Source organism: Paramisgurnus dabryanus, chromosome 18 (genome assembly GCF_030506205.2).
Source record: "Paramisgurnus dabryanus chromosome 18, PD_genome_1.1, whole genome shotgun sequence".
In the NCBI taxonomy this organism is placed as follows: domain Eukaryota; kingdom Metazoa; phylum Chordata; class Actinopteri; order Cypriniformes; family Cobitidae; genus Paramisgurnus; species Paramisgurnus dabryanus.
Genome location: NC_133354.1, coordinates 18,171,182 through 18,198,320, shown reverse-complemented (window position 1 = coordinate 18,198,320; position 27,139 = coordinate 18,171,182). Strand labels below are relative to the sequence as shown.

The window sequence follows — 27,139 nt, the reverse complement described above, 5'->3', positions numbered from 1 at the left end:
ATTAGCATGAAGCTAGCATGATGTTAACATGAATTAGCATGACGTTAGCATGAAGCTAACATGAATTAGCATGAAGCTAGCATGAAGCTAACATGAATTAGCATGAAGCTAGCATGATGCTAACATGAATTAGCATGAAGCTAGCATGATGCTAACATGAATTAGCATGAAGCTAGCATGATGCTAACATGAATTAGCATGAAGCTAGCATGATGCTAACATGAATTAGCATGAAGCTAGCATGATGCTAACATGAATTAGCATGAAGCTAGCATGATGCTAACATGAATTAGCATGAAGCTAGCATGATGCTAACATGAATTAGCATGAAGCTAGCATGATGCTAACATGAATTAGCATGAAGCTAGCATGATGCTAACATGAATTAGCATGAAGCTAGCATGATGCTAACATGAATTAGCATGAAGCTAGTAAGATTTATTTTGAAATTAGCATAAAGCTAGCATGAAACTAACATGAAGCTAGTATGACTTAGCATGGAGCTAGCATGAAGCTAACATGACCAAACGACCCAACCCCCATGTCTCTATGATGTTCGGATCCAGAGATATAAGGCTTTGTTTATTATGTTGCTAGGGTGCTCTTATTTGGTTGCTAGGGGTGTGGCTTAATAGCTCAATTAGAATCCTAAGAGACTGATTAGATGCCTGAGTAAAATAAGCCCACCCCCATGTCTCTATGACACTGTGCTGCAAAGATATCCATCTGGGCATTTTATAATGGCAGTCTATGGGATATGTTGCTAGGGTGCCCAAAAATGGTTGCTAGGGGCGTGGCTTAATAGCTTTGAGACGATCCTGAGAGACTGATTGGATGCCCGAGTAAAATGAGCCCACCCCCATGTCTCTATGACACTGTAAAGCGAAGATATTCCATCTGGAACGTTTTTATCCCCTTATATGGTCATGTTTCCTGTCCCGTTATTAGTCAATGGGGAATTTTGGGTACCTCTTACGCCCCAGGGGTGAAACTTACACCCCAATGTGAGGTATGTTCTCACAGTGCCTGCCAGCCTCTTCAAATGTGGTGACACACACGTTTCTACAAATTTCTCGCTCGCAGCTATGACCCGTCAAAATTTGTCCAATGTTAAGTCAATGGGACTTTTGGAATTTTAAATTCCCGTTTTAGGAATTCTGTAAGTCGGATCCCTTCAAAAAGATATAGCACACTTCTTCAGACCAGTTAGAATGTCCGTGGAAAATTTGGTGGATGTAGCTTGAAAGCTGTCGGACAAGTTAGCTGCAGAAATTTCGCTCAGAAGAAGAATAATAATAATAATAAGTTTAAATACAATATCAGAATGTTGGCTTTGTCAAGCCAACATAATAATAATAATAAGTTTAAGTGCAACAACAGTATGTTGGCTTTCTCAAGCCAACATAATAAAGTCAGAAACCACAGTGGAGTGGGTTAGGTGTCAATAGCAGCTTAGACAAACCCTGATATAACTGCACATCGTACAGCACATGCATGCATATGTTACAAAATCACATACGCAAACAAATAGGTATTTCTATTGTGCACCATCATAGTATATACTTCACACTATTTTTAAATCTTACACTGTAAAAGCTTTGGATGTGAGATTACTTGGTCAAATAAGGTGTTATTTAATATTACTTGATTCAAAACTTTGATGAAAAATAGTTACACATCAAATAACAGAAACAATACATCGGAGAACTCCAACATACTGAACCACTAATATATAGTGTAATTTAAATGTAAACAATATAATATATTATTGCATGACAGAGACGAAACACTAGTAGAAAAGGTTGATAAATAACATCATCAGTACACCAGTGATCCATCCTGACTTTTTGTTCTCAGCCCTTTATAAAAGCCAAAACAAGATTAAATAATTCCACCTATCGCCGATAGTAAGATCTAACACTTAAATAAGAAAAGCCGGTTCTCTGTTCTGTCAGGTGACTTGAGCATTGACCCAAGGTCAGAGGTCATCAGCAGGAAGGTTTGTTCAAGCTGAACAGCCCTATTGGGATGTACTTAACGTGAGTGGGCCATTGAGACGCCAACTGGAAGAACTTCACATCGTTCCACTCCATTCCATCTACAGACACTAAAACATGACATATGACATCACATTAGCGATGCTGTAACATTAAACTAACACAGATATAATTAAGGGTCAAACAATATGTAAGGGATAATGTAGAGGCAGCCGGTAGTTATTGGGAAATAAGCCCCGACAGTGTGATGACCCGACGCGAAGCGGAGGGTCTTGTATCACACTGAAGGGGCTTATTTCCTGATAACTACCGGCTGCCTCTACATTATCCCGCTTATTACACGGCTACTTGCCACATAAGAAAAAAAACTGGACATGAATATGAATTTGAAACATTTTATTGGCATATTTGTTTTAAATTAACATTTTTATCCTTCCGCGAAACTTTGCACAGATGGATAAAATGATCGTAATACCTTATTAAGATCCTCTGCTTCATACTTGTCTGTCTCCATTTTTTTCTCTTTTAGCCAGTCTTTGAGAAGTTTTAATGCCCATTCTGTATTTTTTGGTGTGTTGGCTTCGTAGCTGTCATGCTCTATTTTGTCAAGTTCAGTCTCAGTAAGCTCTCTGTGTCTTGTTGTTGTTCGTTCTTCTATCCACTGTTTAAATGTTTTGTTTTTTCCGTACATGTTAAAATTAATGTCAAAATGTTGTGGTTGTCCAGTGTTTTTCACAAGATGGCGCCAAACAGTAATCTTTATTGGCACGGAGCGATTTTAATCGTACAAGTAGTACCGGCTATGCGTTATTACTTTGGAGCGGTTATTATTTGAAAAGAACGAACCTGCAAATGTCTCAACTGACCAATCAGAATCAAGCATTCCAGAGAGCCTAGCCCCATTCATTCCTTAGGATCCAAACAGGGATGAATTTAGAAGCCACCAAACACTTCCAGACTGTTCCATGAATAGTTAAAAGACTAAGTATGGTGGTACAAAATAAAACTTTAGTTTGGAGCCATAGGAATGAATGGGGCTAGGCTAAATGCTAACCCATTCAGGAAGCGCTGTACAAAGATTAAAAGTATTAAAAATATTGGAAAAACTGTGGTGTTTTCCTTTAAAGTCATTTTTGTGATTTACATAAAAGCATTATATATACAGTATAAAGAACACTGGGTGAAAATATAATCTTGATATCTTAAAAATTGACTGACTAAGAATGAAATGAAATCAATGAAATCAAACTTTGATGCTCCTAATCACAAGATGATGACACTTTAGCCATGATTTCACAGTCAGGGTCACATATGGACAAACACAACCACTGGGTTCAAATGACCCTAAGGGTTAATTTAACTAGGGATGCACCGATACTGGTATCGGGTATCGGCCTTGATACCACATTTTCATAAGTACTCGTACTCGTTAAAAGTCCCCCGATACCAGGGATCTATACCATGGTCTGAGAAATGTCTATGTTTGAGCGACGTGTAAGGGGTTAATGCCTCTTGTGTTGTCCAAAGAGGCAGAGTTTACAACAAACTGGAAAACTAGTCCCTTGTTTTTTTGTTAAATTATATGACTAAAGCGGTTACCTGTAAATTTAAATCAGGTTTTTATTAAGTACTCGGTATCGGTATCGGCAAGTACTGAAATGCAAGTACTCGTACTCGTATTCCAAAAAGTGGTATCGGTGCATACCTAAATTTAACTCAACCCTGTTGGGTTTGTCCATATTTGAATCAATAATGTTGAAACAACTCAGCATTTCTTTGAGTTTAACTATATCAGAAACACGGATTTGGGTCAGTACTATTTATTCGACCAATGGCAGATGAGAGGAAACCTATATTCTGTATAATATTACCCAGCAATTAAAACAGCAATGATCTTGGAAAGGTTTGTTTAGATGTAGAAAGCACAGTATTGATCTGTACCTCTTAGACTGGTTTGTTGATTTTTGGCTGAGCAGATAAGTCTGGTGATACCCTCAATGATCTGGCTCTTTGACTCAGTGTCTCTCTCTTTTGGCTTCTTGCCGAGAAAGATGGTCGGCACTGGGGACACACAAAATAAGCCATTAAATGTGAGGAGAATACAAAAAGATAAGCTAAAATAAAGTTAGAGGAAAGACAGTATGGCTGAGAGAGATACAGGCATAGAAAACAGTGCTGGAAGAAAGAAAACACTGAGTCATGGTTAATAAAAAAGTGAAGCCTTTATACAGCCTGAAGCAGCATTTACAAGCCATTACCATACTGCTGCTGTTTATTTCCAAAGTAAGTCCTGAAACTTTCCATTACCTTCATATTGATATATTATAACATTTATATTTTAGTAACTACATGCACGTTCTCAATTACTGTAAATGTATGAAACCAAACACCCTGTTTTATTCATTTTAAGCTCATAAATGTCCTATACATTGTATTACCTATTCCAATAAGTAAACCATGTAAACTTTCACTTAGGAGTTTTCATGCTTTAGAAGCAACCAGCAGACAGCTTTCTGTAAATCTTATGGATCATAATATCACCTTTCTTGTTCTTCTCCTTGGTCACCACAGTCATGGACATGGTGTTGGTGCAGGTCTGGAGATCGACTGAACCAGAACCGGGCAGCCGGCTGACCTGTAAGGATCTGAAAGCACACTTCAGTGTGTTCTTATTGCCCATGTCTTTCCGCTCTCCATCTTTACGCTTCTCGGGCCCTGAAGACACCCAGTAATCCACCTGCAGGCCAACAGCATCCACCACGTGTGACATTATAGGGCTCCTACATTAAAGAATTGATTTAGAAACACAATTAGGTTTAATGCATGAGACATTTATTTAAAGCGAAAATAAAGCAATATAAAAACAGATTTTTTTGAAACATTTATGTAGAGTATAGACCGTTTCAGCAGTAACAATATAAACAAGCGGCTGTCACGGTCCGCACGTAACTTCCGGTAAACTCCGCTAAGAATAAATAACAACAAAGTTCTTTAAACGTAGTTTATTTATACAACAAGCAAAAAAACAACACATAGATTACCTAGGAAACCAAAACATTTGTTATTTTTGACGAGGCATTCGTTCAAGAGATCAGTTAAGTAACTAGTCAGACCATTAAAAAAACGAAACCGGAAGTAAGGTTCGGATCCAGACGTGTATCACGTGCGTCCAATGAAACCGTCTATATAATTAAATTAATAGACATCACACACATACCCTAAAGCAGCAAATCCACCAGTTAGTGATGGTGATGGAGGAGGCGTAGAAGAGTCTTTTATCGTCCCAGCAGGAGATCCATGAGCAGGAGGAGACATGGAGGGAACCGCCAAGCATAAAGGCAAACCCTCCTCACCATCTCCACCTTTAATGGGACAAACAACTTTAGTCAAGTCATTAGAAACCACAATGTTACTGTTAATAATTGCTATGGTATGTTATATCATATGTTATGATATATAATACATGCTGTTATGTTATATATGTTCTTATATAATTTTATTTGTTACGTTACACGTTGTAAGTTATGTTACGTTTTCTATGCATTACGTTTTAAATGTTATATGTTATGTGTTATATGTTATGTTACGTTTTATATGTTATGTGTTATGTGTAATATGTTATGTTACGTTTTATATGCTATGTGTTATATTTTATGTTATGTGTTATATGTTATGTTATGTTATGTTATGGGTTATATGTTATGCATTATATGTTATGTTATGGATTTTATGTTGTTACCTTTTTATGTTATGTTTTATGTTATGTTACAGTATGTTACATTTTGTGTTACGTTACGTTTTATATGTTATGTGTTATGTTATGGGTTATATGTTATGTTATGTGTTATATGTTATGTTACGTTTTATATGTTATGTGTTATATGTTATGTTACCTTTTTTATATAATGTTTTATATGTTATGTTACAGTATGTTACATTTTATGTTATGTTATGTTTTATATGTTATGCGTTATGTTATGGGTTATATGTTATGTTACGTTACGTTTTATATGTTATGTGTTATATGTTATGTTACAGTATGTTACATTTTATGTTATGTTACGTTTTATATGTTATGTTATGGGTTATATGTTATATGTTATGTTATGTTACGTTTTATATGTTATATGTTATGTTACGTGTTATATGTTATGTTATGGGTTATATGTTATACATTATATGTTATGTTATGGACTTTATGTTATGTTACGTTTTATATGTTATGTTATGGGTTATATGTTATGTTACCTTTTTTATGTTATGTTTTATATGTTATGTTACAGTATGTTACATTTTATGTTATGTAATGTTTTATATGTTATGCGTTTAAAGGAGTCCCAGAAGAGGACAGGTTATGTTCTGTATGTGATTTATGTTTGGTAGAGGATGAATTTCATTTTATGTTTTATTGTCCAGTGTATAGTAATTTAAGAGTTGATTTGTATACTAGGATGCAACAGAAAAACACGGATTTGTTTTGGATGCCTGAAGGTGAAACTATGTCTTGGTTATTTGAAAATGAAATTTTTATTATGGCAACCTTTGTTGAGAAGGCATGGACATTAAGACAAAAGACTTTGTATCCTGGGATGAGGTGATTTACGGTAGTTGTGATTATAAGATTAACTGCACGCCTTTAAAAAAATAGGTATGTATTAATTTGTCTAAGTTGAGGTAAGAACATAGTAAAATATTGAAAAACTGTGGTGTTTTCCTTTAAGTTATATGTTATATTTATGATATTTGTTGTTGTTATTGTATGTATTGTTTTGCGTAACATGTATTATGTTATATGTTATGTTAGCCAACTGGTACACAACAAACCTGAAGATCCTGGACTGGGCTCCACTAATCCCACCTTAACTACCTATTGCAAGGAAAAAAACAGGTTTCCATTTGTGTAACTTTTCCCACAATCTCTGTTTCAAACACAAAAAAATTGCAAGTTAATTCTTAATATTCTACTTTATATGCATTTCCCATGAAATCCAACTCGACAGCTCAACTTTTAAATAATTCAGCTTTATAAATCAACATAAACCTGCTTACAATTGAACTGGGGTACAATATGATTGTTTATGTACTTGCTCAAGAATTAATATTTGTTTATTTTAAACCACAAAAGTTACAGATTGCAGCTTTAAATCTCAATGCTGTGTGATAGTTGCAAAATAATGATCATGAATATGAATAATGAATATGAACTGTATATCATTCAAAATCTACTCACCCCCACGAATGGAACAAAATTTTGGTTGGAGTCATCATCTTGCCTGGAAATGCAAAAAGCAGCTGAAACGACTCCAGTAAAAAGAACCCATTAAAAATGAATAAGGCCGTAAAATTTTACAGCAAATGTACTATCAGCCAAAATGCTTCAGCTGCAGTCTCACGTCTTGTGCTTGCAGGTCAGCATGGCTTCAGCAATGGGCAGCTGATGGGTAACTGTGGAATTATTGATGTATTGTAGGATTCGTCCCAACACATCCACAATATCAGCAGAGGATGAGACTGAAAATACAAAACACATCTCTAATACAAAGGCCAAAGCAATACATACAGGGTCTAAGATGAACACTAGTAAAAAGTGACCTAGAACTGTTAAACACTGCTACTCCATAGTCTAGATAAGTGCTGATCATGTAACTAGTTAAAAATTAATAACACGTTCAATGCAGTTCAATGAAATGCATTATTTACCCATCTGAGGAGGCTCAGTACGGCTGAAAAACTCTCTCCATGCTGCGTCTAGGAAGGAAGAGCTGTAGTGGTTGTCCAGAGTACCCAAGTGTTTGGCCACAGGGTGAGAACCTGTAAAGACACCAAGGATTTTCATAGCTAATTTAGATATGCATGAGAATGGCTCCTTTGCACGCCACATGAATAAATGCACGCTAACTCTAATCTTTGAACAGGTCCATCATGGTGGTCCGTCTGAGGGCCCCCATCCAGCTCTGAGCTGGTCAAATATTGTGTTTAGGATTACGCACCTAAAGGAACCACAAGGAATTTCATGTGGCTCAGCCAGTCAGACGTCTTGTTGGCGAGCTGAGAAACAAAAAATCTTAAGATGGCCCCTAGGTAGCTCTGACCTCCAACAGCAACCACTTTCACTGGTTTGGGCATAATGGAGTTACAGTTGCAGCTGTAACCAAGAAGACATAAGACATATGGTTTCTATTAAACTATTTTTTATACAGTAGCATAAAACCGGGAACATAATAGTACCTGTAGATGAAGAAACACGTTTATATGGGCTTCAAATTTAGATCAACAAAATGATTCATTTTAACAAACATGAATGATATTAAATGTTATTTGACAGCTTGCCATCACTAGAGTTCATGTCAGTTCACATCTGTGTTCAATCGTACAGCTTCTGTGACACTTACAATTTTTGTATGCGTGTGAGCAAGGCAGAGAGGGCGGTCTGGATTTCTGATCCGGAGCAGGTGCATACCACCGGCAGCTTCTGTGCCTGCAGCAGTTCACCCACATACTGCACAGAGAGTATATACAGTGAATCAAACACTGCAGCATAACCTCACAAATGATAAAAATAAAACACTTGGCAGGTATTTTTATCCAAAGCAACTTACAGTGAATTCAAGTCATAAGTTTTAGCAATTGTTAATTGAGTTGTTAACACAATTCTCTACCAATTGAGCTACAAGTCCTGGATGCTGATTGGTCAAAACAGTTTCCCAGCTGTTTTATGTGTCATTTCTCCATGTATTGTGACCATTTCAGTCCAGTGTCTGTTGAATTTCAACAAAAGCAAACCTCAGGAGTGACAATAAAGTCACCCAAAAGCAATGGGAAAGTCTGAGAGCAGGCAAAGACACAGGGAAGATGTGTGTTAAAAATCAATACTTTTGAAATGTTCCTAAAATACAAGTACAAATTGTGTTGTTTAAAAATTACTATACTGTACCACAGGGATGAATGCTTTATTCCAGTGGTTCTTAACGTTATTCCTCGAGGCCCACTGCCCTGCACAGTTTGTATGTCTCCCTTATTTAACACACCTGATTCAAATCATCAGCTCATTAGAAGAGATCTCAATGAACTGAACTGAGTCTGCCAGATAAAAGAGACATACAAAACATGCAGGGCAGTGGGCCTCCAGGAATAACGTTAAGAACCACTGCTTTATTCTATATTGGTTGAGAAATGATGCAAGGGTATGCATTTTTAATAAACACACACCTAACCTTTCAAATGTCTTAAAATAACCACCAGAGCAATGTCTTAGCAATGTCTGTGGTAACTCTGGTATAAGTGTAATAATTGACTCAGGTCCTTTGAATTAATTAAAAATAATGCTTTTTTATTTATAGGAATGTTGTTGGTAGTTGACAGAATGAAAAAAAAAAGATAATTTTACTTTAACACATACAGTGGCAAGAAAACATATGTGAACCTTTAGGAATTTCATGGTTTCCTGAATAAATTAGTCATAAAATGTAATCAGATCTTCAAGTCAAGGGTATTGACAAACATAATGTCTAAAAATATTTACACAAACAAATTCAGATATTTCATGTCTTTATTGAGAACAACCAAAAAACATCATTGTGCTTGTGGAAAAAGTATGTGAACCCTTGAGTTAATGACCTCAAAAAAGCTAATTGGAGTCTGGAGTCATACATTTTGATAATAGATAATACTTTTGGAAATGTGGACTACAGCTACTTTGACTGATAATAAACTCTCAACTTTTTGTAGTGTGCTCTGAACAAGAACTATGTGAGCAACTACAACTTATGTGAACTACAAAGGGCATGGCATATCATCATGAAAACATCATCCCAACTGTAAAGTATGGTGGAGGAATCATTATTTGGGCCTGCTTTGCTGCATCAGGGCCTGGCCAGCTTGCAATCAATGAGGGGAAGAGGAGATCCCAAGTATATGAGACAATTCTTTAGGATAATGTGATAATGTCTGTACGTCAGCTGAAACTGTGTAGAAGGTGGGTGATGCAACCGGACAACAACCCAAAACACCGGAGCAAGTCCACAACAAAATGGCTAAAAAAACAAAATCAAAATCTGAAACCAAGTCAGAGCCTAGACCTTAACCCAATAGAGATACTATAGACCAATTTCGAGTAGACGTCACAGTTACGTCACTGCAAGCTGCACGCACACAATGCGGTTGCCGAAAAACAGTGGAAATGAATTAGACACGATTGAAACGAGCAAGATAACTCACTAAAGAAAATGTCCTGTTGTGCTGTTAAGTGTCAAAATAGGAATGCCAAAAAAGATGGCTTTCATTTTTATACCATCATCAAAGACACAATTTGAAGATAAACGTAGGCGTTTATGTTTGCAATAAGCCCTTTACCGGACAGACTGGAGCGATGAAATCATCTGGAAATCTATTAATAATTACAATAGAAAATAAACAGAAGATGTCCTGTGTTCTGTGGACGTCTGTTCTCTCTATGTATTTCTTATAGTGTTTTTATCACGTTATGTTTATAATTTATTTAGAATAAATGTTTTTTTATACTGTTTTTTTATATTTCATCATTTTTTTCGTTTTCTATTTTTTTTTTTCGTTTCGTTTTATTTTTATTTCCTTATATCTTAGCTTATGTCTTCTTCTTGTTTTTCTAAAATTATTATGGTTTACATACTTAATAAATATAGCACACACACACGATGTAAAGTGTTATTTGTATATAAACAGGCCTTTTTAATTTGTGTGTAAACAAATAGTTTTAAAACAAACACGTAGGTTATAAATATAAGGAAGAAATAATAGAAAACAGGAAAATGATGAAATATTTAATAAATGATATTATAAAGAATACATGATAGTATTGCTCTAAATGTACTTTAGTGATTCAAACTGTAAAAATAATTGATTTAGCGAAAAAAAACAATACATATACATCACATACATGCATATCAGTAGCCAAGCCATTTAAACTTTTTATTTATCTAAAAAATAAACGTAACGTGATTAAAATGCTATAAGAAACATTGCACTAAAGGGAAACATCGTGGAATCAAACAACACCGGATCCATAACAATCACGGTTTAATGCTAAAACACCTCTCACCGCTACTGCGGAGATATTACTTTCTGCAACCAGTTAGGCTCCGCCCACAAAAAACGTCATCTCTTTTTGCAAACACGAAAGTGGTCTATTGATTGACATGAAGAGGGCCATACACATAAGACATCCAAAGAATTTATATGATAGAGCTAAAGCAGTTCTGACAGGAAGAATGGGCAAAAATTCCTCCTCAACGATGTGCATTTCTGATCCACAGCTACAGGAAGTGCCTGGTTGAGGTTATTGCTGCCAAGTTATTAATTTTTTTTTTGTGTTATTATTTTTATGTTTGTCAATACCCTTGACTTAGATGAAGATCAAATAAAATTTTTACGAATGTTTTCAGAAAACCATCCATTTCAAAAGGTTCACATACTTTTTCTTGCCACTGTACCTAAACTAAAGTGGTCTCATACTTCATGATCCATTGCAATTTTGATTAAACTTTAGACCTTTAAAATCAATATGAATTTAACAAGCTACAAAATGTCCTGTCATGTAGAGAGTGATCAGATGAGGGAGTTAATGGATTGTTTTTTACCTGTCCTTGCCAATCGCAGCAATTGACCAGTATGAGGCTCTCAGGAAGAGTGCTGTCAGACAGCAGAATCTGGTTGAGCTGGTCGTATACAATCTTCCTTGGCATCTAAACTCAAAGAATAGAATGACTGAAAACATCTCTGAAAAAATGCTTGAGTTTTTTTCAACCTAGCATTGGGTCAGAAAGGGACAAACCCAGGTTAAATTAACCCAAAAAAATGTTTATGACAGTGGCGGCTCATGACTGCTCATCCAAGAGGCGCCAATTTAAAATAAGTGTTCGCAGTGTCATGTGTGTGTTTCTTTTTTCAAAAAACCCTGTGGTCTGTGTGGGTCCTAATGCCCCAGTATAGTGACGGGGACACTATACTGTCAAAAAAAGCACCGTCCTTCGGATGAGACGTTAAACCGAGGTCCTGACTCTCTGTGGTCATTAAAAATCCCAGGATGTCCTTCGAAAAAGAGTAGGGGTGTGCCCCGGCATCCTGGCCAAACTTGCCCATTGGCCTACTAATCATCCCTCATACTAATTGGCTATATCACTCGGTCTCCTCTCCACTAATAAGCTGGTGTGTGGTGGGCGTTCTGGCGCAATATGGCTGCCGTCGCATCATCCAGGTGGATGCTGCACATTGGTGGTGGTTGAGGAGATTCCCCCGTTCATATGTAAAGCGCTTTGAGCACTGGAAAAGCGCTATATAAAAAATGTAACTAACTAACTAATGTGTTCTGCGCATTGAGAGATCCTGTGTGCATCACGTGTTTTGTCAAAATAAGTGCCTGCTGCACACGTGTCAAAACCATTTATGATAAAAGAGACGCTCACGTTCACAAAATACAAGCAAGACACTCCCTTAACAGTAAACTTTGATTATGCATGAGATTATGAGAGTATCTGGCAAACGCGAGCGTCTCTTTTATCATAAACCCTTTAGACGCGTCTGCAGCAGGCACTTATTTTGACAAGACACGAGATGCACACAGGATCTCTCGCCATGCAGAACACAAATTTTGAAAAAAGGAACCACACACATGATGGGCTACATACATGTTGTGACGAACTTCGCATTAAGCACCCTTGAAAAAAAGAAGTCTCCAGCTGCCAGTGCTTTTATAATTGATGCAACAATGGGTTAAAACAACCCAGCATAGCTTATATTACAACCCAACAGCTGGCCTCATCCCTCTTTGTTCCAACGCTGGGTTGAAAATACCTTTTGGGGTATAAATGAACCTATGCTGTTTTATGGATGTTTTATAATATTAGACATTTTGTTTAACCAAAGAGTTGGGTTAATGGGTTTATCATTTTTTTGACCCAAAAATAACCCAGCATTTTTAGAAACTACACCATCTGGTTGTTACAAGCATGTTTCTTTATTGAGAGCCATTTAATGTAGCTGTACATTCTGACAAAATCCAACAAACATAAAAATCACAAATGTTTTGTCTAATAAATCACATTTTTCTACAGATGTTTTGACATTGATTTCCAACTGATCAACATATTGGCCAAATATGGGCCGTACCCCCACCATACACCTGCCGAAAGCAACCGTCAGAAGAATAAATCAGTAAACTTTTTTAAGAATAAACACCTTATTATTATAAACTTCAGATAGAGCCTACACTAAAAAAAAACCGCAACCATTTGCCTTTAGGGCTCTTGTATCTGGGAAGCATCTATTTTTGTCTCACTGTGTTTCACAAACATTTGATAAAGAACAGTAGAGAGTGAAAACGAAAATAAGTTTTAGTGAAATGTATCAAATATTTACTGAACCGCAGGGAGAATTATAAACAGCACTTTTATCATAATGGCTCCCACAGAATGAACCGCGAGATGAATCATGCCAGATCCAGCACTGAGTTACATAAGACGAATTATCACCCACTCGCTCTTCTGACAACACACCCACCCGAATCCTCCCGTACTAATCCTCACACGCAGCCTAAATGAATCACCATATTCTCTGCTTTGCCCTCTCCTCCGAACACAAACAACTTCCCGAGCAGAAAGCCCTTGGGTTATCGATTCGGCTAAGCTTCAGGCAGAGCAGCTTAAGGACAATAAAGCTCCTGGCTAAGTGCTTGCTGTGCACGTAAGGCTTTTACCTGAGGGGTAAGACTGAGTTCGGCGCATCTCTCGCTGTCCGTGCTGTTTGTGCGCTCGCTGACCGGTTTGGACAGCTGTCTCTCTTTCATAGGGGTCCCTCGCTTCAATTTGGGTGTATGCCCACCATCCAACCTAGGGAGAATGTTTTAATGCCATACACATTTAGACAAACGGAGCGTACAATAAGATTTAACAACAATACTATTTAAGAATAATATATATTTACACTATTATTGAATAATTAAGGGATACTCCAGCCACTGACCTGGGTGAAGGCATGTTTGTGCTACTGCTTCTCTGTGGGGTCCGCGGCCTCTCCGCCACAGATACAGTGATGCTCGGGGTCCCATCTCCTATAATCTCCACTTCACCGTGTTCCTACAGCATCAACCTCTCAATAAACACTAGTCCATCGACTTACAAAGGATAAACTAGGTATTACTACAGACTACATGAGAGAGTGCAGGGTTCCCACACCGTAGTCAACTTCAAATTCAAGGACCTTTCCAGGTGCAATACCCTCAAATTCAAGGACTAAATATGGGGACACATTTTAAGTGAGAGCAAGGTTACATCGTGTTACCTTTTAAGATACATTGTTACAGTTCCCTTTTGAGGGAACTTTTGCTGCGTCACTGCGTTGACCCTTTGGGGACGCCTCCAGTGGTAAGTGCATCTGAATGTGTATATCAAATTCAACTGATGGTGAGGCTTAACGACAAAGACAGGGTGACACAGGAGCCAGGAAGTATATCACTATCTGAAATATTGCCAAAGACGGCGTATGGCAAGGGAGACGCAGCGCCTCGTTCCCTTCTCAGGGAACAACAGTTACATAAGTAACCCGAGACGTTTTCGTGTGTCAAACACAACTATGCAAAAAAGCATTTTGGTATGAATCAACATTCACATACAGAAGATATAAGCATTTAAAGCAAACAGTTTAGCACGTTTTATGATAATTTTTCCTACACTACACAGGAATTATATGGATTTTTTCCAGAAACTTCTTGCATAAAATAGATACAAGCACTTTCAATGACCTGTATCTATGTATGTATATTACCAAAAACTTCCCAAGGCCTTGAATTTTTTCCCCAGATTCACAAACTTTCAAGGATGTCAAGGACCCGTGGGAACCCTGAGAGTGAGAAAACAATCTCACCAGTGCGTCCATCTCTGCGAAAGCATCTTCCAGGTGTGCGCTCGGGGAACGAGGGATTTTAATACATTTTCCAGGATGTTCACACTTCTTAAAAAGAGAGAATGGAGAGGGAAACATAGCAAGAGATGAAACATAGTGAGCATCGATAGGCCTTACCCACTACGAAGGGAAGAAACCTTAAAGGTGTCATGAAATGGAGAATCTTAATGTTAATGATATTTACATTTAAAAGACGTTACTGTACAACAAAAACATCCTGTGAGTTTCAGACCTCAAAACTAATTAAAATACAGTATGAATTATTTATTTCTACCCATCTGAAATGCACTCTGAATTCTACAGTCACATGTGTGCACCAAACAAACACCCTTACATGAAGACAAATCTTGTAATATACAACAACCCAATAAAGATGGAATGTGGACTTTTGGAAGATTCTCTTGACAAGAATTAAATATAATATAGATAACTATATTATAAGTGGTGTATAAACCCCTTACATAATGAACTGTATTGTTTTTATTACCTTAGATGGAAACGTTTTAACTACATACACCGTGGGTCTCCTTACATTACCATCATGTTTCTACAGTAGCTCTAAAACTGTTTTACAGAGTCCGTTTCGTCCCTACGATGTTTTAGCCGACGACATGTTCGTCCTGTGGCAGCTACTGTAGCTTCACTTTGCCTTTTCCTAATTATGATTGGTTGCAATTCGCAATCTCACCGCTAGATGCCTCTAAAAACCCACACCGGAACTTTAATATATTGAATACATCCATTTATTTAAAAGATGCTTTTATCCAAAGCAACTTACAAATGAGAGATCATTAACTCTTTCACCGCCAGCGTTTTTAAAAAAAGTTGCCAGCCAGCGCCAGCGTTTTTCATGATTTTCACCAAAGTTTAATGCTTCCAGAAAATGTTCTTCTTTAAATATATAAACATACAATATACCAAATGAAAGAACAGACCCTCTGCTTTCAAACAAAAAAACCCGTTTCATCCTACCTTCAGTGGTTCTTTTGTAATCAGCTTTAGAATATGGGTAGGTTTCTGCAAAAACACCACATTTTGAGCCAAAAGCAGAGATAATTCCATTTTTGTGACGGACTTTTCATAGAGATCCCATTCAGAGCGATCTTTAAAACAGACACGGACATGCAGCCGGTTGCCATAGGGCAATACTTCCGGGTTTAAAAAGTTGCGGTAATAGCGGTATTGCGGAAAGACGGAAAATCTCGTCATTGGCGGTGAAAGAGTTAAACATTATTAAACAAATCTTTATGTCATTGTAAATGTAATGCAACACAAAGTAATATAAAAGAACATTAATGATAAGGTTAAATATACAAAGCAAATCTGAATGGTGCTAAAATATATTTCTCTGAGAAAAACTTACAGGACTCAGCTTGTCTTTGCCAAGGCTGCACCTGCTATGCAAGCTACCAACCTCTGTCAGAGAGCTGGACTGTGACATTCCTTCAAAAAATGGCCTAATGCAAAAAAACAAAAAAATAACAAATAGAAATACTTAAAAAGATGTAGGCCGTTTGCTTAGACCAAATATCTTATGTGTTCGATAATGACGTTTCCACTGATTATTTTAGCCATACACTGTATGGTTATTCTTGAATTTGAGAGTGAAATATGTTGTTTATATACTGTATATTCATTATTATAGAAAATATATACGCAGGGAAGTTTTGTCACAATAACAATATGAAGAGCAGCAAGAGCTCAGATGCAAAATCCACTAAATGCCACCTCGGTCAAAAATTACCGGTAGATAGTGAGCTTACATGTAGCAATGATATTAACTGAATGCTCTCGGCACGTATTATATGTTTATCAAATACTTTCGCTTTAATGGTTCCGTTCTTCCTGTGTTTTAGAAGGTTTTTATGTTTACAGTGCGCAGTATAACGCGTTTATGTTTCACTATTTTTCACACAATTTACTTATCTATACCGCTGCTTTCACGGTCCTAAAAAACGGGCTAATGTCTTCCTTGTTCTATGAAGTCCCTCCTTCAGAAAAACGTAATGAGTTCTGATTGTGTAGTTTGTTTCGGGTGTTGTAATTCGACAGCAGCTTAGGTTAGCAGAGCGAGTTCACTATTATCAGTAAGCAAATCACTAAAGCAGTTTCTGAAAATGGGTGCCATGAGTCTAAACTCTATTTAGGGAAGGCTGTACCTGAGGATGGGTTTGGGCGTGCTGTGAATACTGTCTGTGTCTTCCAGCTCTGGTCCACTGTCACTGGGGTTATACCTCTCTAAACTGTCATAGAGCTCATCCAGTCCCTCCTCAACATCACGGATATGCTCCTGAGACACATGGTCCTCCAAATCAAAGCCCACCTGCATGCATAATATTACCCATCAAACACAAGTACTGCAATACTGATATACAGGTGCTGGTCATATAATTAGAATATCATCAAAAAGCTGATTTATTCCACTAATTTCATTCAAAAAGTGAAACTTGTATATCATATTCATTCATTACACACAGACTGATATATTTCAAATGTGTATTTCTTGTAATTTTGACTATAATAGATGATACAACTAAGAAAAATTCCAAATTCAGCATCTCAGAAAATTTGAATATTGTGAAAAGGTTCAATTTATTCATTAGACACTCAAAACACCTGCAAAGGCCTTTAAATGGTCTCTCAGTCTAGTTATGTAGGCTACACAATCATAGGGAAGCTGACTTGACTGTAGTCCTAAAGACCACAATTGACACCTTGCACAAGGAGGGCAAGACAAAATAGGTAATTGCAAAAGGCTGGTTGTTCACAGAGCTCTGTGTCCAAGCACATTAATAGAGAGGCGAAGGGAAGGAAAAGATGTGGTAAGAAGAAGTGTACAAGAAATAGGGATAACTGCACCCTGGAGAGGAGTGTGAAACAAAACCCATTCACAAATGTGGGGGAGATTCAGAAAGAGTGGACTGCAGCTGGAGTCAGTGCTTCAAGAACCACTAGGCACAGAGGTATGCAAGACATGGGTTTCAGCTGTCGCATTCCTTGTGTCAAGCCACTCTTGAACAACAGAAAGCATCAGAAGCGTCTCGCTTCTGGACTGCTGCTGAGTGGTCCAAAGTTATGTTCTCTGATGAAAGTAAATTTTGCAATTCCAAGATTTCTAAAAATCCTTTCTTTGTATTGGTCTTAAGTTATATTCTAATTGTCCAAATTTGGGATTTTCCTTAGTTGTCAGTTATAATCATCAAAAGTAGAAAGAAATAACATTTGAAATATATCGGTCTGTGTGAAATGAATGAATATAATATACAAGTTTTACTTTTTGAAAGGAATTAGTGAACTGTTTGATTATATTCTAATTATATGACCAGCACCTGTACCTGTAGCTTGAGAGAGAACATGGTAGTGATCAACAAACCTTACATAATCGGAAAAATAAAGTGTTACTTAATGCACCATAACATCAGTCACTTTTTAAACCAAGTAAAACATGCTTATGCACGGATGTTGTGGTAGTTGCTGTAGCATATGCCATTACAGGAACTGCAGTACTGCAGTTTTAAAGATTGTGTCATGCTTATCAGTGCATAACATTTTTGGCTTTCAGTAAGAATATGTTAACCTTAAGCCCAGAGTAAAGTCTGCTTTTATGCGCATGGTCGAACGCACAGCCTCACGAAGTATAGTTTATTTGACTCGTTCCTGTACACAGATGCTCGACACATGCACATTGCGCCAAAATGCAATGCATCTCCTGTGCTACAAATTAGGTTCTCCTGTAGGCACCTACACATACAATGTATGTGTGCACTCCTCTAATGAGGAGAATTGTACACATTAAAATATTTTTACTATACTTCGGCCTTTAAGAATATCTATAAACTAGTGTGTGTCAAAACATTGACAAAATTCACATTTAGAAGATAAATGTCTCTTATTTCCACCAATGCAGATAAGTGAAAAGCCTACAGGCTAGCTTAAAAGGAGGAGTCACTCTATATGCCCTGCCCTAACTTCCTGTTTCAGTGAAAATAATAGTAATTTAACATTCCTGTTCATGTATCAATGTAACAAAATGAAAGACTTCTCATAATAATTAATGCATTATTGTAAAATACTACCTTAGAAAGCAACATTTCTCAACATGATATGCAATTAAACTACACTAAGGGACAAGTGATTAAAGCGACATAAAGTTCAACCATCCTTGGAGACATAGTGATGGGTTCAGCTAAAATTTGACATTAAAGTATGAAGGGAAACCAGAAAGATAGGATGCATGAAACGACCCAAAGGCTGCAATTACCTCATCTGACACTTTGAACCATTTCAACACAGCCAAAAGCTTCTGTCTGATGTTAGGTTGCTGGATTTAAAACACAAACACCTTGTTAGAAAGAAAACAGAGTAGTCAGAAGCAACAATAGCAAACAGACACAAATTAGCAGCCTATCTGGCTGAGAAACGGCAGGAAAAAATAGCAGCAAGCAGATAGAAAAAAACTGTCACAACATGCAGTGATCTGGCAGAGGGACCACAGATTGTCAACTAGAATAAAGAACGCACAAGAAAAACAAAGCAGAGTAGAGAAGGCATCTGGGAAGAGGAAGCAGAAAATGTGTTCAGAAGACTCGACCAGTGAGATTAAATATGACTGCAAGAATTTCAGCATCTGCTGCTATGACTAAACAACATCGGTTAGGCCAGCATGAAGAAATAAAGCCAATCTGCTTTTATAATCCTGCATTAAAGTGGATATTTCACAAGGCTTTTTTAAGTTGTAAAATAAATCTTTAGTGTACCCAGAGTACGTATGTGAAGTTCTAGCTCAAAATACCATATAGATAATTTATTATAACATGTTCAAATTGACACTTTGTAGGTGTGAGCAAAAATGTGCTGTTTTTTGGTGTGTCCTTTTAAATGCAAATGAGCTGATATCTGCACTAAATGGCTGTGCCATGGTTGGATAGAGCAGATTAAGGGGTAGTGTTGGGCGATATGCCCCATTATAAGACCGTCCTATCGTCAGCATGTGAGATCGGAGATACACGATAGTATCGAGGGGGGGGGGAATCAGTAGTTTACTCATTTTTTTCATTGTTAATTTTTTACTCATAACAAGTCCCTTGATTGGTGGACAAAAAAGAACAAGAGCAACACCGTCATGACCGCAACCTTCTTGAAACTGATGCCATTAATGCGAGAGCGTCATTAAAACCCTAACCATGATTACTTAATAACTGTAAAAACATGCATATTCGCGCACTCACACACACACGCGCGCACATACAAACAATTCAATGCATTTGTTTAGTGCTGTTGCAGAACGCTACACGTGTCAAGCAGTGGTGCTCTCAGAGGTGCCTTTTTAAACACATTGATCCAGCGGAACGCGATCATATTTTAAACACAATCATATTTTAAACACGAGGGACGTTGCTACAACTCATTGAAATGAATATCATAAACAGGATTAATACCTAGTGATCTGACTTCGGACAGAGCTCAGCTCTCTGAATGTACGCGAGAGTGAAATATGCAGCGGGTCATATTTTAAACAATAAGTAAAGTTTGCCTTAGCTCGCATGAAACGCATTAAACTGAACAAATACATAAGAATTACTACTTTAGTTTAGGTTTAGACTTCGGAGAGATGCGAGAGCGTATGCACGTGAGACAGAGAGAAGCGCAGCTGGATTTGGTGCTAGAAGGAGTCCAACACAGAATTCTCTATTTATAAGCTCTCCGCATAAATTGAAGCCCACAAACCCTCATGCGAGGAAAAGCATGAAATGTGAATGTATACTATGATGATAATAATAATAATCATTCGCCAACTATCATCATGACTATCGCCATGAAAGCCTGCCATTGGCAATATGTCTGAAGATCGTCGATACACAATACTATCGTCACAACCCTATTAAGGGGCGTATTTTCCCTTCTGACATCACAAGGGGAGCCAGATTTAATTGACCTATTTTTCCACATGCTTGCAGAGAATGATTGTTACTGGGTTGATCTTTTTCACATTTTCTAGGTTAATAGAAGCACTGGGGACCCAAATATAGCACTTAAACATGGAAAAAGTCAGATTTTCATGATATGTCCCCTTTAATTTTACTTACGTTAGCTCTGGTGATGGATGCTGTTGAAGGTAATTTACGGCGGGGTTTCTTCTTTCTCAGTTCATCATCGTCATCGTAGAGGTACTGGCCAAAAAAATATGAATATCCTTAAAACCATCTCGATGAGCATAACAGAAGAGAATAGAATAATTTTCATCTCTGGATTAACTATTTAAAGCGATACTCCAGGCAAATATCAAAATGACCCCATCATTTACTCACCCTTAAGCAATACGAGATACATATGTCCATCATCTTTCCTACAAACACATTTGGAGTTAATTTAGCAAATATCCTTGCTCTTCCAAGTTTTATTATGGAAGAAAATAGGGATGCACCGATACGGAAACTGGTATGGGGTATCGGCCTCGATACCACATTTTCTAAAGTACTCGCACTCGTTAAAAGTCCCCCGATACCTGGAATCGATACCACGGTTTGAGAAATGCCCATGTTTGAGCAGCGTGTAAGGGGTTAATGCCTCGTGTTGTCCAAAGAGGGAGAGTTTACAACAAACTGGAAAACTAGTCCTTTGTTTTTTTGTTAAATTATATGACTAAAGCTGTTACCTGTAAATTTAAATCATGTTTTTTTATTAAGTACTCGGTATCGGCAAGTATTGAAATGCAAGTACTCGTAATCGTACTCGTATTCCAAAAAAGTGGTATCGGTGCATCCCTAGAAGAAAATAAGGATCAAGGAACAACTTCTGACTTTAAACCCTAAATAAGTGCATTCATCCTTCACAGAGGTAATGAAAGAGGCGCCAATATGCAGCGGGTCATATTTTAAACAAAAAGTAAAGTTTGCCTTAGCTCGCATGAAACACATTAAACTGAACAAATACGTTCAAAATCTTGGATTTACGCCAAAGTTTTAAGCAAAGTTTAGCGAAGCTCTTGTTGCCATGGGTACATTCCGCAGTGTCTCTCCTGAATTGCATGAGTCCAAGATGGCGTTGTTACCGGAAGGCAGCTATGATAGTTTATAAAGTTTAAAATATGGACATTTTTCTTACAAAATTGCTTTAATTACCCTCAGAAGACCTTTATTAACCCTTTGGAACATCTGTAAAAGATGAAGTTTTTAGACTAAAAAGTGGTTTCCTGATCCCCGTTTATAAGCTTGGAAAAGCAAGGAAATTTCCTGAAATAACTCCAAATATGTTCGTATGAAAGATGATGGGCATATGTATCTCGGATTGTTTGAGGGTGAGTATATCATGGGGCCTGAGCTTTCAATTTCCAGAACTTACACTATATTCCCCCTCTCTTCTTTTCTCTGCTATGGTAAAAATAATTATAATCTTGTATTATCTGATGTCTACAAAACAGTGCTCCACTGTTCACTTCACCCTAAGCATTCTGGGCACTGCTATAATTATCCAAACAGGAAATGGGCAAAATGGATGAACATCAAAATCAATGTCTTTAATCTGCCAGGCCTCATATAAGTACCTGCTCCTGTAGTTGGTCATCGCTGGCATCCTGCTCCGACGAATAACTTTCCTCTTCCTCCTCTGAGTAATTATCAATGTCTGTTGAGCGACCTAAAAAGAACACAAGCCATATAAGAGACAAGAGCTAACAGAAAGTGCCCTAAAAATTAAAAAGATGAGTTTTTATTACTTCTTGTTAGCTGCTTTAAACTGGATGTAAGATTAAAGTGTGTCACTCTTACTAGACAGCTTGGCCTTTGGTCCCTCTGGGTCGATGGGTTGACTGGAGAGGGAATAAACCCTGATCTCAGCAACAGGAACCGCTGTGTCCTTTACTGTCGTGTGCAAACCCAAAACCTGAGCTCCCTCTGTGGGGTGCTGCATTACCTGTGGAGAATAAAAAAACAAAACATTTGATCAACAGTGGAAGAAAAGAGGCAAGTCCGTATGTATGAATATGAATTATTAGATATTTGATATTTTAGTTTCTGACCTCAGCCATATTAATATGTCCAAGTGCGAGGGTCTTATAGCCCAGTATAGTGCGATTCTTGTACCTCTTGCGTCTCTGCAGCATAATCTGAAGTTTATTAGCATCTCTCTTCAAAAAGTGTGGATACTGAAGAAGATATTGGAACAGAAACATGTATATTTAAATCCAATTCATTACAAAAACAAGAAAAACTTGCTTGGGATACAGCAATACGCAATATTTAATGTACAAATGCTAATTTGATATTAGTTTAAACCATAGCACACTTAAAAAGTTAACCTGAAGTGTGAAGGTCAGCTGAAGATCAGTCTCTGTAAGGCCAGCACAGGACAGCATGATTTCATTAGACCGCAAAATACGCTTTGAGCCCTTAAAAATAACATTTAAAGTCATAAGTCACCTAAACAAAAACAGGTTTTTAAATAAAAACTACCAATTGACAGGTTTGGGGGTTGTAAACCAGTAAAACAGGTGTATTTACCTGAAGTTTCACAGCAATGACCACAGATGTAAGATCTCTGTCCAGCTCCCTCAAAATCACTAACTTTTTAAGAGTTAGACTAAGAAGTCTGCAAGAGAAAATTAAAGAGATAGGGGATGAAAGAGAGAGAGGGAGTGAGAGAGAGATAAAAAAGTTGCCCTGAGGACAAGTTGCTATGGTAGCTGAATGAATAGTCTGTCCCCAACCCATTTATAAAGTTTATGGTACAGGGTTGATATGTTGGCCCAAATCCCAAAAGCAATCGTGGTTGACATTTCATCTAAAATTGGAGACAACAATCGTGACCTTTTGTATTGAGCACAAGTACAAATCTAAACTTGGCTTATCGGTTTAAGATTTAAAACATTAAACAAATGACTGGTGCATGCAGCTATCACTGAATCCGGATATGAAAGCGATTTCCAAATGAGACAAGACAACCAAATGCCAAGCTCAGTGGCAGATAAGGGAGGCAATGTCCCAAAAACTGGGTTGTCATCTGTCTTCAAGGTGTGTTGAGAGTTTTTGGCCTGATGTCAAGAACATTGCAGTGGTGATATTAAATTAAAGTCATACATTTCAGAGTGACACAGCACTCAGGCACATGAACAAATTAGCTTTCTGCGACAGGTTGTATTTTTACAGAATGACAGACATAAATATTACAAAATACTGTACTTTATTACACACAAGCATATATAAACTATCATTAGAAGACACACAGCAGCACATTTATAAACATAATACAATTGTTTGTTGTCATGTCTCAAGTACAGAATGTAATTCTAATACAAATGCAAAGATTATACATTATATAGAGTAAAAAGCAAAACTTAGGCACAGAAATTGTGCATAAGTGCATCCCTAATATATAGTTTATTGGTATAAACAATATCTTATGATGCAAAGCTCAATAACTACTGATGTGGAAAGCAGTTTAAATCCAGTCCCATCTACAAAGTGAGTCAAATTGAACCTGCAGCTCATAGATTAAAGGTCTAATTCATTTATAAGTCGGCCTCTCTGCATTAGAGCGTAACTTTAGAGCAAGTCGACTCCATGCCAGAGAGATGGGTAATGAAATTGTGAAAGGAGAGGAAAATCAGACAAACATCTCACCTTTCATTCCTCTTATGTAAGACTTGTACAATATGCTACAACATTCACTTAGATTTTTACATTTATCAACTATCTGGTGTAGGTTACCTCGAAGGAAACAACTAAATAAGACGGTGCATTAATGTAGGCCTAAACTGTCATAAAAACCTGAATGTTACAAAAAAATCTTATTGTGATACCATGGGTAGATGCTCTTTACATGACCCACTTTTTTCAATTCATAGTGTCAGACTCAGTCACTCCACTACTGTTTTGTTTTTCTAATGGAAATGATTACAGTCAGACTCTTTAATGGACATTTTCTGTGGCAATCCCTGCATTAGACAGATATTACAGCAGTTGGCAGCTGTGTACTAATGGGGTTGCATTAAAAGCAACTATGCATCCTCACCTCCACACATGACAGTTACATACCATATCACTTTTCTACTTGTTGTTGTGTAAACAAAAAGGAGGGAGATAAATGCGTTTTCTTTTTCAATATGCAATTTTGTATGGCAATATGCAACAGCGCACTGATCTGAATAAACTATTGACTCTGTTATAAAGTAACTCAAGCTCCATACCTGGGAACACAGCTCGGAGACGAACTGTCAATCTCCCATGTCGCAAACAAGTTCATCTGCACCGGACGATTTGAGGGGATCGTGACCGACCTAGAAGGGTACAGGTGGGGAGACGGGACTCCCGTCCGCTGCTGAATCCCTCCGCGCTCCGACATGCTGAAATACCGGACTCTGTGTTGTGATCCTCAGTTCCCACCTCCGTTAACAGTTCATTGCCGCGGTGGCTCGATCACTGATTTGCGGTCAGTCCGGTGTGTGATCCGCGTGTGATCAATCAGGCGTTTAAAACACAGCAGCAGGAAGCGGAAACCTACTTAAAATCATATCTGAAAAAGAAACGCCTCTTCTTAATAAAGACGCGTGACATGGCGTGAGTTTTAATGCCACATCTGCAACGCTTGCGACGCAAATAAACTAGAGCGCGAGAATTTGCGTGCAGAGGAGACAGCATCCGGATTCAAACCAGCTGTCAATCAATGTGTGTGTAACACTTGTGGAAACATTTTGACAATTTTTTTTAATAAATAAAATATCACTATATTTTGCGCGTCGTTGTATTATAAGATACTGTATGTCAGTTTTTTTAAGTGTGTGTAGGTAAATGTGCTTTAGATAACCCCTTTTAACATGATTTTACTGTACAACCATATTTTTTTATTTTTTTTAGAAGACACAAATTAACCATGGTCTCAATTCAGGAACCATATGGTATTTGTAGATAAACTATGGAAATACAGAAAGGGACTGTATAAATAAAAATTATGATTATTATGGTAAACAATGTGCCCAAAACCACAGTTACTTCACTTTTACTATAGCATTTATATAACCATGGTTATTTTGTCTAAGGCACAACAACAGTGTCTCTCTCTCTCTCTCTCTCTCTCTCTCTCTCTCTCTCTCTCTCTCTCTCTCTCTCTCTCTCTCTCTCTCTCTCTCTCTCTCTCTCTCTCTCTCTCTCTCTCTCTCTCTCTCTGCTGCCACCCACAGTGACACTATTTAAAGTTTATCTCTCCCTGACAGATTGAAGTCACAGAGAAGTTTCAAACACTGAAACATGCAGAATGTCAATGATTATCTAAAAGAACCCAGAGTTCTTTACATAAAGTTTAAACTACAGTTTTTCCCTGAACGTTTAAATATCTGCTATAACCACCCAACCTTTAAATTACTGTTTCACAGTATCAAGTTCAAGTTATAGATTATTGTCATTATGTAGACATACGGGAACGAAAATTTGTCTCAGAAGGCCATGGTATTACACATTTCATTTATATTACACATTTACACATCTATCTCCCTCTTTAGATGCATAAATACAGTACATGAACCAGGGACAAAAAAGGATTAAGGTAAACACATGTTTGTTTGCTTTGATCTGTTCTTTTCTGCAGCATAATCCTGTAAATAAACATATTTAGATTGCTGTTGTCTTTTAGGCACAAAAACTAACATATTTCTGGAGGCTGCAGTATTTGAAATATATATAAAATATAATCCAGGAGGATTTGTCTGATTTCTCTCTTTTTAGATTGAGGAATGTGGGTCATATTTGCATCCACAGTCAGGTGACAGTCACATAGCTCTTTGGTGACCCCTGTTGGTCAAGAATTCAGTGACAAATTAAACACTGGTCACTATTTCATGTAGTTTCCCCAAAACGAATAATTCCAGTCATAATGGGAAAACGACAGATACAAATGTCTGTTGTATTGTTATCAAACAGAGATGAACATGAGGTAACTGTCGCTGTGTTTGCTGTAGTTTGCCGCAGTCTTGAAATCTGCAGTTAACACAGAAATCACAGTCGATAGAAGAGCATTTCACATGACACATGTCTTAAAATGGGCGTGGCATATTAGCCCGGACGTCGTTTCCAGTTCGTCAGATATTAATTTTAATGGTGTATTGTTTAAACAATTTTTTATATAAATTGCTAGTTAAACTAACAGATAAATTCATATTTATCCTAAAATTATTCAAGTCTAAATTATTAAAGCATGTTAGACAGAAACGACAAAGTCAC

General features: G+C 37.3%; 1 protein-coding gene across 4 annotated transcripts; it reads right to left on the bottom strand.

Moving 5' to 3' along the window:
• Positions 1-616: 616 nt before the first annotated feature.
• On the bottom strand, positions 617-25,569 carry pacs1a (phosphofurin acidic cluster sorting protein 1a). Of its 4 annotated transcripts, none has more exons than XM_065287116.2 (24): positions 25,114-25,569; positions 23,429-23,516; positions 23,227-23,316; positions 22,948-23,073; positions 22,697-22,841; positions 22,474-22,565; positions 21,017-21,100; positions 19,192-19,251; positions 17,090-17,253; positions 16,294-16,387; positions 14,892-14,975; positions 13,992-14,104; positions 13,726-13,858; positions 11,612-11,716; positions 8,390-8,496; positions 7,988-8,142; positions 7,698-7,808; positions 7,391-7,508; positions 7,228-7,270; positions 6,822-6,864; positions 5,215-5,359; positions 4,539-4,777; positions 3,939-4,058; positions 617-2,107 (listed from the first exon to the last, which is right to left on the bottom strand). In XM_065287116.2, exons 1-24 carry the CDS (start codon positions 25,266-25,268, stop codon positions 1,989-1,991), a joined length of 2,733 nt encoding a protein of 910 aa, XP_065143188.1. In that variant the 5' UTR covers positions 25,269-25,569; the 3' UTR covers positions 617-1,988. The 4 variants fall into 4 exon arrangements, with proteins under 4 accessions (XP_065143188.1, XP_065143191.1, XP_065143187.1 ...); XM_065287115.2 differs by having other exon boundaries at positions 618-2,107; positions 14,892-14,978; XM_065287118.2 differs by lacking the exon at positions 19,192-19,251 and having other exon boundaries at positions 618-2,107; positions 14,892-14,978.
• Positions 25,570-27,139: the final 1,570 nt, after the last annotated feature.

Excerpts from the sequence above, each read along its gene's own strand:
- pacs1a (XM_065287115.2), bottom strand. The coding sequence starts at position 25,268 with ATGTCGGAGCGCGGAGGGATTCAGCAGCGGACGGGAGTCCCGTCTCCC. Across the intron at positions 23,317-23,428 it reads TCATTGCTGTGAAACTTCAG|GGCTCAAAGCGTATTTTGCG; the intron begins GTAAATACACCT and ends GTTATTTTTAAG. Across the intron at positions 21,101-22,473 it reads ATGACCAACTACAGGAGCAG|TACCTCTACGATGACGATGA; the intron begins GTACTTATATGA and ends TTTTTTGGCCAG.